The 15,310-nt window shown below is 44.9% G+C and overlaps 1 protein-coding gene across 10 annotated transcripts in view; it reads right to left on the minus strand.

The window, feature by feature from the left end:
- dst (dystonin) overlaps positions 1 to 15,310 on the minus strand; it is a 130,473-nt gene continuing 115,163 nt past the window's right edge. For 6 of the 10 annotated variants that reach the window (XM_076285595.1, XM_076285594.1, XM_076285596.1 and 3 more), the window contains 18 exons: positions 14,808 to 14,977; positions 14,031 to 14,190; positions 12,658 to 12,852; positions 12,097 to 12,225; positions 10,942 to 11,085; positions 10,267 to 10,455; positions 9,843 to 9,975; positions 9,471 to 9,634; positions 8,880 to 9,042; positions 8,537 to 8,691; positions 8,353 to 8,427; positions 7,437 to 7,454; positions 4,647 to 4,764; positions 4,116 to 4,223; positions 2,665 to 2,855; positions 2,270 to 2,377; positions 1,404 to 1,527; positions 1 to 1,170 (listed from right to left, as the gene is read on the minus strand). In XM_076285595.1, coding sequence (XP_076141710.1) covers positions 911 to 1,170; positions 1,404 to 1,527; positions 2,270 to 2,377; positions 2,665 to 2,855; positions 4,116 to 4,223; positions 4,647 to 4,764; positions 7,437 to 7,454; positions 8,353 to 8,427; positions 8,537 to 8,691; positions 8,880 to 9,042; positions 9,471 to 9,634; positions 9,843 to 9,975; positions 10,267 to 10,455; positions 10,942 to 11,085; positions 12,097 to 12,225; positions 12,658 to 12,852; positions 14,031 to 14,190; positions 14,808 to 14,977 — 2,604 coding nt within the window. In that variant the 3' untranslated portion in view covers positions 1 to 910. The remainder of the gene's footprint in view (positions 1,171 to 1,403; positions 1,528 to 2,269; positions 2,378 to 2,664; positions 2,856 to 4,115; positions 4,224 to 4,646; positions 4,765 to 7,436; positions 7,455 to 8,352; positions 8,428 to 8,536; positions 8,692 to 8,879; positions 9,043 to 9,470; positions 9,635 to 9,842; positions 9,976 to 10,266; positions 10,456 to 10,941; positions 11,086 to 12,096; positions 12,226 to 12,657; positions 12,853 to 14,030; positions 14,191 to 14,807; positions 14,978 to 15,310) is intronic. The other 4 variants (XM_076285598.1, XM_076285591.1, XM_076285597.1 and 1 more) reach the window with 2 other exon arrangements.

The raw sequence follows: 15,310 nt of genomic DNA on the forward strand, positions 1-15,310 counted from the left end.
TGGCTTTCTCCAAGCAGATTTATTTATTACAAAAACAAGGTTTAAGGGTAATCCTTTCCACTCAGGCAAAATGAACCACAGTACACCAACATGAATGCACTTATGAATGTCTACTTTCCAGAGTCTCAGGAGACCCCTGTCCAGAGGTTCATAGCACACGCACACACACGCACGCACACACACACACACACACACACACACATACACACTGCGGTAAGTTAATCAAAACAAAATGTTAACTGCAGGTGCACAGAGTGAGTATGACAGAGAGTAAAGGCCATAAGTTCAGGGTTACTGCTGTGTTTAGTAGCTTGCAGTTTGCATTATTTTTTTTCACGTTTTCAGAGTGTATTTGCTGTGGTTATGATTTTTTTGTACATTATATTAAGTATTGCCCTTTATATGTGTATCGGCAGCACTTCATTGCACTTTTAAATAGATGAATAAATAATAGTGTTGCCTTAGCAGAGTACAGTGACGCACTGTCTGTCCCGCGCATGTCAGCTTGAAAAAAAAATTACAGTACATTCAGCATCTCTTTCAGAGCACAACTCGTGTAAAATTGTTAGTTTAACTCACAATGTACAGTTTTTCTGTTCATTTTTTGCCCCACCTTTACAGGAAAAGCATCAATAAAATAATAACAATCAACATAATAACACAATAATCTGACAGGACATTATTCACATGAAATAAAATACAGTCAAATACACAAGGCCATAGGCATTCCATTCACGCTCGACATGAAACCACATTCTTTTCTCCCATTGGAATATTTTACATCTTGCTACACTTTTTTTTAAGTTACTAACTAGTACAGAGTCCTTTTTAAGTGTCAGTCTACGTGTCTCCAGTCTTGATGCTGAGTGAGTGTGTGTGGGCATTTGGGGGGGGGGCACTCAGCTCCTGACTATCTCTTGGAGGTCTTGGCCAGTTTGCTCGTGGTGGGGGTGGACCTCCGTGGCGTGGGGATTTTGGAGGGCTTGCCCCCGTGCACTCGGGGGGCTGACCGTGGCGTGGCCTGCCGGCTGGAGTCAGGCACGGATTCGGACGCGTCCGAGCACACCGACTGGATGTCGGAGATGTCGAAGTCCGATGCGTCGCTCCCTCGGCGGCTGCTGCCACGGCTACCGGCTTTACTTCCAGGTCGGCTGAAGACCTTTTTGGAATCTGAAGAGACGACATAAGTTACAAATGCTATAAAAACAATAATAGAATACGTTACAGAGAAATTACATAACACACAAGAGATTACATTTCCAAGTAAATCACATACAGTAGTAGGCTATAGAGTAAGCATTATTCTCACTTTCTCAAAAGTCTAATTCTACACGAACAAGAGAGTCGTGTGAATAAGAGCAGTGTCAGTGGATTGGGATTTAATGGTCACTGACTACACTCACCAAATCCCTGACCCCTTGCTTTCAGTACTGCAGCAGATATCAGGGTGCCTTCCTCTCCGGACTGAAAGCCCTTTCCTGAAAGGTACCCTGGGAGTCGGAGTTTGCTGCCCTGGATGGGAGTACCCTGTAGAAGTGATAAGTACATGTATGAACAAAGAGCATTTTTGAAAGCGTACACAGAAAAAAGATACAAGTGAGATCAGGCTCAACATTGAGACCCTTCATGTATACTTTATTACAAAGACTTCCACTGGGTACAAGGGTTCAGGATGAATGTCAAAAGGAGCTGATAATATATGACTATACATTATAGCTTGATGTTTATTATAGTATGTTAATTGTGAGTGGAAAAGTTATTTTTATATCATATAGTGACGTGCAACAGTTGATGCCATAATTAATTCAAAACCCAGAGTCCTGAGAGCAGATTTGATTGAACAAGATAAAATATTTGTTAGTGAAAGGACATATTAGGAAAGAAAGGAGAGCTGGCTGTAATCACCGGCTAGTTGTTTAAAAGTAGACTGGAACATTGAAAGAGAGCAGTATGGCTTAGAGTTGTTAGTTTTCCACAAAGATACTGTCACACACACACACACACACAAACATACACAAACCATGTGGTTAGTGTGTGGTATTCTGAGGCTCAATACCCAACTGAAATCAGGGAACACAGTCTGGGACTGCATTGTGTAAGCAGTAATCTTCTGTATATGTGAAGTATACAAAGTAACATCAACAGTGACAACTACAGATAGGGCATTTAAGAGTGTGGCAACAGCACTGATTTCAGTTGGGGAGCATTCAGCTGGTTAGTTTGGCGTCACTAAATCAGGCTCTTCCCCACGCTTGCTTATGCACTATACCTCTGAGGACGACCCCTGGCTTTCAAAGGAGTCGGATGATTTAAGAGGGGTGGAGGGTTTGCTGTTTGTCAGCCAGGGTTTATCATAATTGCGGGTTATGTGTTGGGTCTGTGAGGAACAATGGCAAATCAAAAGAAGACACAGGCATGGAGAGATCAAAGATACTATGGGGTGACACAGGAACACAAAAAGGGGCAAAAAACATAAACTGAAGTAAGGCTACTTGAGGAACAGCAGGAACAGGTAACAAAATGACAAAAAAAACAACACAACTACAGAAATGGCATAAATAAAGAAGACCGTTTCATGTCATGATGCACTTGGTTGGAATGGGTAGAGGAGACAGACAGTACCAGAGAGAAGCTTGCTTAACAAACACGGCCACGGTCACTCACCTTAGGGGTACTGGTCTGCGGTGGGTTGTGCTGTGCAGGACAACTGTGGCTGGAGTTGGACCGGTTAGGGGACGCAGCCCTGGACGACGGCCGTGATCTCCGGCCCCGGTAGCGGAAGCTGGCCATCACCTGAGTGGTGCCCTCTGGGAGGATGAACTTCTCCCGAAGCTCCACGTTCGTCCTGCCTTTCGCTACGGGACGAGATGCAGAAAATGAGCCCAGAGCAGGAGGAGAACAGAGGGAAATCAAATGAAATATTTTGGGAATATATAAGGAATTCATTTCTAGTGATTGAAAAATGAATTCAATTCAGGTCAATAATACCAATGAAATCAAGTCAAACACAGTGATGGGTGGTGTGGTAATGTGTGGTTCACATGAATAACATGCAGATGGTTCACATAACTGGTGCACAGCTGGCTTAAAAATGCACACGACAAACCAGCAAATAAATATAATTAATTCACAGAATGTAAACTAAGATTTGCAAAAATCACCTTTAATACACTGATGCCACAGCAAGCCAAATGCAATTCATGATTGTAATGCATTTTGACTGCTTTGGAACATTGACTTTGACAGAAGCTTGGCATTATGATGCTATAGAAAAAAACATGGTTGATACTGGGGAAAAAGGTTGTAAATTCTGCCCCTATCCACCCACTTCACTATACTACAAGTCTTGTGTCTGTGCTGATCCCAAAAGTGTACCTGATTATAGCTAGTGTCATTATAAAGCTGTCCATTTGCCCAATCAGATGTGTCGAGCTCAGCTTCATCAAGAGGGGTGCTGATGAGGTAGGTGAGGTACAGTAGGTAGACTTAAAGGGAAACTCAATTTTCACAATCACATAGATCTCTGTTTCTCTAGAAGCTAGAGCAGTGCTGCCTAGCTGTTGGCAGAAGCGACTCAAGCTAGGTAGCACCGATTTCTTTTAGCTTCGTTTTTTTCTTTCCCTACCAACAATACTCGGTGACCTGGAGAAACAGACATCTATGTGAGTTCTCCTTTAAGTAGATACTGTACAGCTGAAAGATACTGAGGGTGTCCCTTTGATTGTAGTTATGTAGTTACACTTTCTAGCCCCCCTAACTACTGATATCTGCATATCTAAAGAGATTGTCAAGCAACACTTCACTGCACTGTAAGAGTAACAAAGAGGCGCTCTAGCTCCATGGTTTAAGAGAACCTGAGAGACCATGGCCTGCAGCACATAGAAAGGTAAGCTGGCAGCAGAAAGTGAAGAGAAAACGGCATGCCAACAAAAGAAAAAAAAGACCAGACACTGAGAGTGAGAATGCCAACATGACAGGAGGGGGTGATATGTTTGGTTAGGAGGGTACCGTTCAGCATGGACACTCCAGTGCAGGTCCACCACACACACACACACACACACACGCATACACACATGTGCACGCGCAAGCACACGGAGATGCAGACTCACACATACCACTGGGATGGACCAAGGAGAGAAATTGTGAGAGGTGCCAACCTATAGGAGACTGAGTAATTGACGAGTTTGATTCCGAGCGCAACATTTTACTCCCGTGGTGATGAACTAGAAGAAACGACAGAGGGGGTCAGGTGACAGAGGAAGCAGGAGGAAATGTTAAGCGGGAGACAGCGCCGAAAAAACAAGGAAGAGAGAGACACACGCACACACACAGAGCTGTCCAGGGTATTACAGGAATACAAGCACTCAGAAACAGCCAATAGAAAGTGCAGAGAAGAACATTACGCAACACTTAATGACAGCAGAGACAGAACCAGACATTCATCTAATCGAGGTTTCTATTTCATATCTATTGCCTCTAAAAGTAGGATTGACCAAAGGCTAGAAGTTCTAATACATCTAGCAAGAAAAGAAAAATAAGGGAAAAAGAAGTCAATATTTACAATGAAGCAGTTTAAGAAAGACAGCTTTAGACCAACAGCAACAATTGAAAAAGGGAATAGGCAAGTTTGTTGACCGAGTTTGTACCTCGACAAGGGTCGTTCTTGACCAGGAACTCGTCCAGCGCCATCCAGCCGCCTCCCACCCGGACCATGACAGTGCTGCGGAGGATTCGGACCAGTCGGAGCTGCTGGGAATCCCCAAACTGAGTGAAGGGGGGAGGGGGGAGAGAGAGACCATGAGGATTCCAGGGTGTAAGACAGGACATCAGAATCAGAACAGCAACCAGCCCAAGGCCAAAAACTGAGCTACCCGAGAAACCAGAATTCTTAGAACTGCAAGTATTACTGCAGTCTGTGAAATTAGACTATAACTAAGTTGTATATATATAATTATAACCTATTTAAATAAGTTTTTGTGTTTTGCCAATTTCAGCCAGATTGAGTGAGGAAATGTGTCTGTCACATGTATTATGTTCAAGTCTGGATATTGGATGTATAATTTGAGTGTTGACATTTTCTGGTTTCTCTTTCCTGGCACTCAGCTAAGACCACTGACTAAGGCAGAGCGACAATGCATTCAGCGAATGCTTCATTCCCATGAACACAAGCAAAGTGAATGGTCAATCCAACTGGTTGAACCACATGTGAGCAAGTGTTTTCATTTGAGTTAAGTGCCTAGCAAAAGTGATTTCACTGATCTCATTGCTCTGATTAAGCGTGTGATTAATCAGTTGTGAGAGGTAATCAAAAACATCTGTTGAAGATTTTTTGCTTCTACATTGTAACTTATAATTAGACAGTGTCAGACCACTAGAGTGTGCTACAACATAGCCTGGTCCAACGCAGAGCCAGGCTGTAGGCTACCACTACATAGAAGTGTACCACTACACATTAGTAAAGCTGGTGTCCACTAATTGTGTGAGACTATGGCTTGCCAGTTGGATATGGCCACGTGGCACTAAGGTCACGAAACAACATTTAAGGCCTCATGCTCACTGTAATAATAAAAAAATAAAAAACGGGTCAATAAAAACAACAGAAAGAAAAAGCAGACACACACATATAATATGCCGCAAACCAACAATACAGAAAACAGTCGCACTCCTCTAGATCTACAGTCAAAGTGCACACCACCAGATTTACAGAAGGATGTGTGGACACTGATGCAAACCAATGCAGCTACAGCTCACAGCTCATTTGCACACACTAGGGGCAAGGGCAGGAGGGGGGGGGGGGGGGGGGTTACACGTGGGCAGGAGGGGGGGGGGGGGTACATGTGGGCTGGGGGGTGGGGTGGGGGAATGATTGGTATCCACTCTCGAGCCAACCACACGGTAACAATCAAGATGACCAGAAGACTGAGAGCCCTCTGAATAGACATCTTTTTTTTTTTTTTTTTTTAAGTGTAGCTCATCCATTCAAACATAGCTCTGAATGATATCCCATATAATGATTCAATGCCACTGGTGAATTTGGTGATCAGGTACAGTTAAAAAACAGACATGATTTTTGAAGAATGATCAGGATAAAAAAGTGACAACAAATGGCTTAAGAATGACCATTTACCAGGATACAGCTTTCCAACACTGCAACGTGTAGTTGGGAGTTTAGATTTTGATAGTCCCTGTTTGTTAAAGTCTCATCGGCGGAATAGGTGTCATGTAAGCATTGAACCAGACCAAACTGTTAAAAGAAGTGTTTCAGTTGATGTGTAATAAGCAAGCTGAGCACAGACTGACGCACATGACAAAAGAAGCTTGAGTTAATAAAGAAATAAAAAAGAAAGGAAGGAAGAATTTAAAAAAATAAATTAAAAAAACCTTTTTAAACATGGATTTCTTTACAAACTCAGTCAGGCATGAGCAAATTGTAAATTTTTTATGAACAAAAAAAATGAGCATCAGAAATCATCTCACAGCCCATGAGATCATGTGACCTAATGACACCTGAAATGTGACTCATACGTTTCAATTCAAGCCAGACACAAAAACAATCAAATAAAAAAAGCTCATCCCACTGTCACAGCCAACCAAAACAAACTGAAAGGAAGAAGAAGATAAACACATTCAACAGAAACCTTTAGCCGCGTTTAAGCGAGGGGGTAACTTAGAAAGGGGATGGGTCGAGGGTGCACAAGTCGTAGTTAAGTCATTCCAAGATAAGTTAGGGAGAGTCAAAAAAAGGGGGAGCACATAAATCAGCATGGTGTGCACAGAAGCTGAGCCCACACCACTATATGGAAATGTTATCATTAGGGAGGGGAAAGGGAAAGGAACTCAAAAGCAGATATGCCATTCCTGCACTAATGGCGTGTTGCTGTAGATCTCCTCCTGATCAACTCCTTCTACCACTGCATTTAACTAAAGTATCCTGTGACAGTTATCTAACCAATTCAATATATCTCCCTTCTTTCCAACCCCCTTCATGTTGCAGCCACATAGGGACCCTATTAGCCTATAGCACATACAGTAAGTGCTTGAAAACTGGGGGAAATGCCAGTATAATGACTAATGTGGCTGTATTCACAATGAACACTTTCTACACTACATGAAAGAGAAGACTGTGGCCCGGAGAGGGTGACAGTCATCCATAACACATTCCCCCACCATAGTCTCTCTGCCCTGCCCTGAGCACTTTCCCACACCATTCAGACTGAGGCTGCTCTTTCCTGCATGGTACGTACAGGGTTAGAACTCTAGTCCCCAAGTACTGACTGACTCAGCCTGTCCCAGTGTTACTACGGATCTTTCCTCTAGCCAATCCGCTTCTGAGCTCGAGATCAGGGTTAACTATTAGAGGATCTGAAAAACGGGATTAAGTTAAAAGGCACAAACAGAAAATCACAGAGTGCAGTGTTGAGAGAGTGTGTATATACCTGATTTCCAAGGTAGAACTGATGAGGGGAACAAAAATAAAAAAAAAGATGAAAATTAGTCATTTGCTATAATACGCACTCAAGACAGCACTTGACATTTCAAGTTATGTACAATAGGCCTGGAGAACAACAAACATGCAAACATGTTTAAACAATTATATGTTCACAGTGAATTCAATAAACTCATTTATCATGATCACTAAATCCAATTGTATGGCAACAATATTAAAGTGCTCAATGGCTTGTTTGGAGTTCACCACATGTTGTATTGTTAACTTTCCTCTGGAACTACTGATACCAGTAAGAATGGCCTCTAGGATGAACTCAAAACAGCGTAGTAAAAAAAAAAATGTACTTTTTAATCACGATTAAGGTTTAATGCCAAAATTGAAGAGCAAATAACTCGGTTAAAGTTCATGTATTTCATTTTTCAGAGGCTATACAAGGTCCTCTTCTGATAAATCTCCCCTATCCTATTTCTAAAAGGATGAAAAAAAAATCAAAGCCCACATTCAGTTGTGCTGAAGTCACTGTTTTGGCAGGCTTTTCCGTGTGGGGGCATACAGGTCCTGCTTCGTGAGATGGTTAACAGGGGTCAGTGGAAAAGTGCCAATTTTCCACACTTAGGGTTTGCCTTCCCGCTTTCACTAAAAAACAACCCTCTTTTCATCACCGTACGAGTCCTCGTGAGACACTGCATGGTGTTTGTGCTAGCCTCCCCCTGACACCCTGAATAAGGCAGGCACCGCATCGAGAATATGGCAAGATCTCATTTTGTGCTTTGCTGTTTGGCACTGACTTGTCTCTATTCTGGTAAACTCAGGTTGCAGAGGTTGAAAGCATTGTTGCTACGAGATCAAAACATAACTGAAATGCGAACCATGAGGTCATGACAGGTGTTTAGCAAGACACGTACCCGGTACTTGTTCGCTCCGATTTGCTCCACTTGGAATCGTTTAGGGCATTTACATTTCGCCACTTGGCGAGTCACCTGCGCAAATTGAAGAGCAGAAACCACAGTGAAAAACAAATTCACTTGAAACAGGTAATGACGAGTCACTCAATTTTGGCACTTGGCTGTGAAAGAAATCAGAACATACTTCGTCTTCTATTTTATCTGCGTCTGTGAGGGGTTTGTAGGCATCTTTATTTGGATGAAGGGCAGCCACAAACTCATAATAGTCAATGTAGCCATCGCCGTCCCGGTCAAAGATGTCCGCAACGGCACTCATCTCCAAGCGGCTGGTAGGAAATTCTGAAAGATTTGGAAAGCAGTTTTAGTCATTCAGTGGCTTTAGGAAAACCTACTCGTTTGATTAACCTCTGCTGGCAACACCCTTAGCAAGGGATTTTCAGCTGAAAGCTGCTGTGTTGGAACCATTTTTACAGAAAGGGTCAGGGAGTTCACCTTCCACTGCGTGCAGTGAGGCTTCACAGACTTACTGGAGGAGAGGATGCCTTCGATGAACTCCTGCCGGGTGACTTTGCCGTCCTGGTCTTTGTCGATGCGGCGGAAGAAATCCATCACCCGCGACTTCTTGTGGTTCATCCACCTCATGTAGCGTTTCCGCCACACATCAAAGTCAAAGTTGGCAAACTCCTTCAGCTGAATGGAAAGCAGGAGAGAAATAGTCAGCTTTACAGACCATACATCACTAAGGCCTTACTCACGACTACTCACCCCTTACACACTGTTAGCCACCACAATAAGAACTTTAGAACTTGTATATAACGTGCAAATACAGAAAATATTGTGTAGACAACAACACCCAGTTTACATAGTTAAAGCCTAACCTAAGCACCCAATATGCACATGACATGTATACTATTATACAATATTAGGTCCTGTCAAACTATTTATTCATTTCTGATCGGACAAGAGGCATTCCATGAGTGGCAATACAGTATCACCAGACATGCCCACAGCCATGCTGATGCCTACTACGACAGCCACTGTCACTCCTGCATTACTGCTTAAATAATGTACTCTCAGTTGCAGAGGATGAAACGGTCCGATTGATGAGGCTCACTGACCTCCTCCAGCCGGTCCAGAGCATCATTGAGTTTCCTCCTCCTGTCCAGAGCCAGGAGCCACACCTGCTGCCACTTGCTGACCAGTAGGTTGACCCGTGGGTTCTTGGTCTCCACCTGTGTCTGGGTCGCCGCAGTGTACATGGTTTGGGTGGGAGAGCGTTTCCCTAGAGAGAGAGAGAAAAAAACAAACAATAAACATCAAATCCCCATCAACATACAACGTACAGTATCCACAGTAGAAATAAAACCTCCAAAGGACTTTCTCTCTGAAGCATACAGTAGCTAATATGGATAGGTCAGTGAATCACTGATATATGCTGCGGACATTATAAATCTACATGCAGATCAGGATAGTACGAAGGGTAAACTTACTTCCTGGAGTGCGCCCTTTCTCCAGGACAGGTATGTGGGACTGTATGGCTGTCTCCGCTGTTGGCTTTCTCTTGTGGGTTTTGGTGACTTTATCCACATCAGGTTGCTTCCTGGTCATTTCCTCCATGAAGGCCTAAACATGGGGCAACATTAGAGTTACTTCATGTATTCTCTTGATAACAACCTTCCAGATAGCAAGTGTTACTGTCAGAACTCAGATCAGTGCCAAAACTAAGGGCTAATCCCAGATCTGTCCTGAGAATTAGTTGCAGTCTGAAGAACCAGTCAGTGTGAAGAACCATACTCTGCATATTCTGCAGGTTCCACAACTAATACAATCAACACCAACTGATGCAGTTTTCATTGTGGACCCCATCTGAAAGGTTCTTTGGCTCCACCAACGGAGAGAACCGTCCCAGTGTACCTGATGTTCGGCGATGAGCGCTTTGACCTCCTCGATCTCCTGGGGCATGGGCTCCTTGTCCTTGGTGTTGAGGGTGGTCTCGGCCCACTGGAGCCAACCCAGCAAGTTCTCCACCAGCTCCTGGGTGCTCTGCAGCTCGCTGAGGGCCGCCGCCAGCCTCTGCTGGTGCTGCCGTGCCCAGGCCTGCACCTGGAGCACGAGGCAGAGCAACAGAACAGGTCAACATTGACACACGCTGTCACAACCGAAAACTGAAAGGGCTGAAAGAGACTTAATCGCGCACACCAACCAACCAGTCAACCATCACAGTGATTTTGCATTCACAGAATGCAGCTCTGTTGGCTGAACACTATGCACTTGAACAGACATGAAAATGAAAATGAAAATGAACAAATTTACTGTGGGGATCTCAACACAGTCTACTGTAGCTGATCAGCCAGGTGCAACAATATTCTTTCATCCAGGTGAACAGTGAATAGATTAAAAGCCATGACAAATACATATTTTGTCTCGCATCATATTTTTGGACGTGAGACAAAAGTGGGCAGCAGTTCCAGCAAACTATGGCTACGCGCACATCCGCGAACTGATCTGACCGCTACAGGTGCGGCCGCACCGGAAACCATATGCCCAGCAGACAGCATCACGAGCACGAGTCCCCGAGCGTGCACTGACCTCCTCGAACCGGGCTTTTATGATGGTGTTCCAGTGTTTGATGGTGGTGATGGAGTCTGGATGGCAGATGGACAGGATGGCCTCCCCCATACTCGTGGCTTTGGTCAGGGCAACACGCTTCTCCTCTTGCTTCTTCATGAACTCCTGCAGGGGAAAGGAAAAGAAACAAAGAGGGGAATGGTCTCCATTAGTCCTCTGGCAATACATACAGTGGAGAGGAGAGGAGGGGGGCGGGGGGGGTGGGGGGGGGAGTTACGCTCATCAGCCAGCAAGCTTTACCTCTGTCCGGCCCAATTACCCACACAGAGCAAAAACATACAATGTGCGATGACTAGTATGTGCAAAGCCGTGGCCGACTGGTTTTGATTCAAAATATGAGATCGTGCTTTGTGGAATGTAACATATCGAAGTCCTGCTTTTGGCAGGCAATAGTTAATAAGCCTCGAGTCGGAGAGCCATGTATGGCATTTCAACTCGACTGGCAGGCAGGAGAGAAAGAAAGAGAAAGAGAAAGAGAGAGAGAAAGAGATGGAGGCTGTCAGAATGTCTGCAGTTCATTCTGCATGGTTCTAATCTCAAAAGAATGACACTCAGGGGAAACCATACACACATATTCTCTACAAGCACTATTTATGTAAAGGAAAAGAATTGCATGGTACAAAAAGATACCTACTTTTATCATACTTGTGTCTTGGACAATGATGCAATAACAGTAGAATATATTATGCAGTACAAGATAAATGAAAGCTAAACATAGTCTTAACAGCATATAAATTGTCATGACAGGAGCAGCAAACATAAGGTTAAATATACTATCTTACAGTAATTGCTTGTGATAGACTACATTTCCCCAAAGGGAGTTTTTCTGGTGTCAGAAAAACTATAGAAGCTGACACCAGCTCATGAGTGCATGTCATCAGAAATATAGCACGGGATCAGCTTGGCTTCACAACCCACTGACACTGACCGCTAAGTTCACTGAGGTTGCACCCTCACTCTGTTAGCCTCGCTGAAGGCCTCTCCCTGAGGAGAGCGCTTTTCTGGAATCTTCTCCTGGCTCCTGCAACTACAGTGTTTCCCCAGCACCCCCCCTGTCTCCAGCCTATTCTCTCCCTCCCTCTCTAGCCGTGGAGAGTCATGGACGATTGCCCTTGCCTTGTGCTGCTCGATGAGAGCTTGCAGAGCCTCCTCGTCGTCGGGCAGGCTGCCATGGAAACGCAGACTCTGCTCGGCCTCGGCCAGCCACTCCAGCAGGATGTGGACACTGGAGTGGAACTCCTCGGCCTGTGGGGGAGGCGCGCGCACACACACACACACACACACACACACACACACACACACACACACACACACACACACATATATACACACACACACAGACGCAAATGTTTGAGATGAAAAAGGGTCGACTTCAACAGAAGAAATTAACTATCTTGGCTAAACAAGAAAGTTTGAATAAATACACAGAAATTGTGTATACAATAATACAGAAATTGTGAGATCAAAGACAACAGTAAACCAGGACAGTACTACTAAACACACTGCACAAACACACACACACACACACACACACACACACATACCGGTATATACACACACACACACACCAGCTGACATACTCGTACTTATACTTATATATTTATATAATATATATAAAACTCCCATCTTCTGTTGCCATGTCTGGCCAGTATTGATGTTGAGGGAGGAGGGTTTTACCTGACAGAGAGCCTGCTCCAGGCGGGTCTGTTTAGACACGGAGAGGGCGCACACTGTGTCCCAGCGCGTGCCCAGCTCCTGCATTTGAACTTTGACCCAGGACGAGTCATCTGTGCTGCTCTCGATGAGATCCCGGGCCGAGCGCTTCAGGGCCTGCACACTGCCCGTCCTTTTGCCCAGCTCCTTCTGAAAGACCTGCACACACGTGTGGACACACATGATATTACAAATGAGCTCACAAGATCACACAAGCTGGCTCACAAGATATTCACTCACAAAGATTTCTGTTATAGTCCTGGACAGTTTATGAGTCTGTGATAATAGCTGAGGCCAGAAAGTTCCTTGTAAAAGAACTGCAGACAATTGATGTCATTACTGCAGTTGTGCAGTTAATCAAATGGCGACGAAGCGAGAAAGCCCTCCAAGAATCACATTCAGCTAGTTTCAGTACCGAGGACTATATTCTGGCACGGGAGTAGAAAAATGGCCTAAATCAACATAGATAGTAAAGAATTTGCATTAATAAGCTCAGACAGGCTGGAACATGTTCCCCCTGAACCTCCAGCACAGAGACCAACCCCCCCCCCCCCCCCATCCCTGGGGGGGATGAGTTATGATCCAACATGAAGTCATCCTCACAGCTCAGCGAGGCTCAAGTGCTGGGTGACTAAAACGAGGTCTGGTTTCGGCCGGTGACTAAGACATCCTGCCAGCTCGACAAACACCTCTCCTCTCTCCTCTCCCCCCTCTAATTGAAACCAGCATGTTTGTCACACTATCCACTTTCTATCTCTCTAACAGCCGGGAGCAAATGACCAGTCTGGACGATCTGTTTTTAGACTCAGTCACTTACAGTAGTGACTGTTTTTCATGTTTGCTTTCCTCTTGCCTACGGACATGTATGGCAGAACACAATGAAACTACATGGCTAGCAGTATAGGTCTGTTGGTGTGTATGGGGAAGTGTTGCAAGGGGAAAATGCTTCCTGAGAGGGGCTGACCGGAACAGACATGAGCCTGATCTGGCGTGGGTGGCCCTGAAGTGGCCCTGAAGCGGCCTTGACCTGCTCCGTGGACAGCTGCTATCTGGCCATCCTGTCTGTCCATCCTGCGTCCTGTCTGCTTTGTATGGCAGTTGTCATGGAAACGCACACGATGTTCTATTTTATAGTCAGGATGGGATTGTTTGCGCAGGAAGTCACGTCAACATAAACAGTATTCTCGGAGGTACTGGGCTCCATCAGTGCGGTCAGCTGTGCTCTGCGCTGTGTTCAACTGGACCACAGAGACCTGAGCTGCCAAGTCCAACCATCAGTCCACTATACAAGCTAATGTGACTGGAGATTCTGGATTCCTGGCCTTGCCCCACTGTACCTTGTGGCTGTCGATGAGATTCAGGACCAGGTCTATGTCTCCGTGCACTGGCTGGTCTTCAGCAAGCTGGGGCTCCACTTTGTAGAGCCAGTCGATTAGAGCCTGCAGGGCATCCGTGAACTGACCAGAAAACAGCAATGCCTCCTCCAGCTTGTTTTGTCTGGAAGACAAGGGAACACAGCATTAACCCAATGGGGCTCCCACAGCAGTAATGAGATTTGAGAGAATGTCTTCTAGCGCCACCACACTTGAATCTCTTCTCAAGACAAAATACATTCATATGTAGATTTGTTAATCTGGGATCATGTGGTGAATTAGGTTAGGGAGAGTAATGAGAGATGCCTGAACAACACCCTGCAGATCAGCACTCTGGCTGCAAGCTCATGTATTAATGTGGGTCAAATCACACTCGTGTGCAGGGTGCAGCTTGGTCTGGTAAACAATGCCAAGTGTCAACTAGCAATCCTGATGAAGGCCATCAGTGTACACATTGGTGTGTATGTAGTTTAAAGAGAAAGGAATGTGCAACTCTTTATTAGTAAACAGTGGCAAGACACCAGAGCAAAGCTGCTGTGGAGCACAACTGCATCATGTGTAATTGTAATTTACTACTGAGTAAGGCCTACATATGCCAGAGATGGTAGGGGGGAGTTGTTTCACTCAGGTCCGTAGTGATTCATTAAGATTCACAAACAGGAACAAATGTAGCCAGGATCTGAGACAGGTCTGCCAAACGCGCTAAATGGACCAGATCCGCTCCAACAGCCGCCTCCTCACCTCTCCACGGATTTGCCGCACACAGTGTCCCATTTGTCCCGGAGCTCGCTCAGCATGTCGTCCAGTTTGGTGAGGTCGTCCTGCTGGGTCGTCTTGTCCTTGAGGGCACGGCCCGTGCGGGTGGTGGTATCATACACCGAGTGCTTGCTGCCCAGGGATTTCTGGAACTCCTGTGGGATGGCACGTAAAGAAATAAGCAAGATGGTCAGTCAGTTCACATAGAAGATGGTCATTTTATCTTTTCAATGCAAGTGACAACAGAGACGCAAACCACATTTTGTAACTGCACAGGGAAAACAAGAAATCCATGTGTGTCATTAAAAGTTCATGTCAGTTTCCAGCTGCCCTTGGGTTCATATTCTAATTTTTGGGATAGCTCTATTCCTTTGTGTTAGAGGAGAACATTCCAGAGGACAAAAGCAGAGATAAATTTCAGAGATTTGTTGATGGAGTCGCGAGTGAAAACCGTGGGGGGTATAACGTTTCACCATCATCTCTAATCT

Source organism: Alosa pseudoharengus, unplaced genomic scaffold, assembly GCF_046254945.1.
Source record: "Alosa pseudoharengus isolate Yale_2024_CS ecotype anadromous, Long Island Sound unplaced genomic scaffold, YU_APseudo_1.1 YU_APseudo_1.1_scf_15, whole genome shotgun sequence".
NCBI lineage: Eukaryota > Metazoa > Chordata > Actinopteri > Clupeiformes > Clupeidae > Alosa > Alosa pseudoharengus.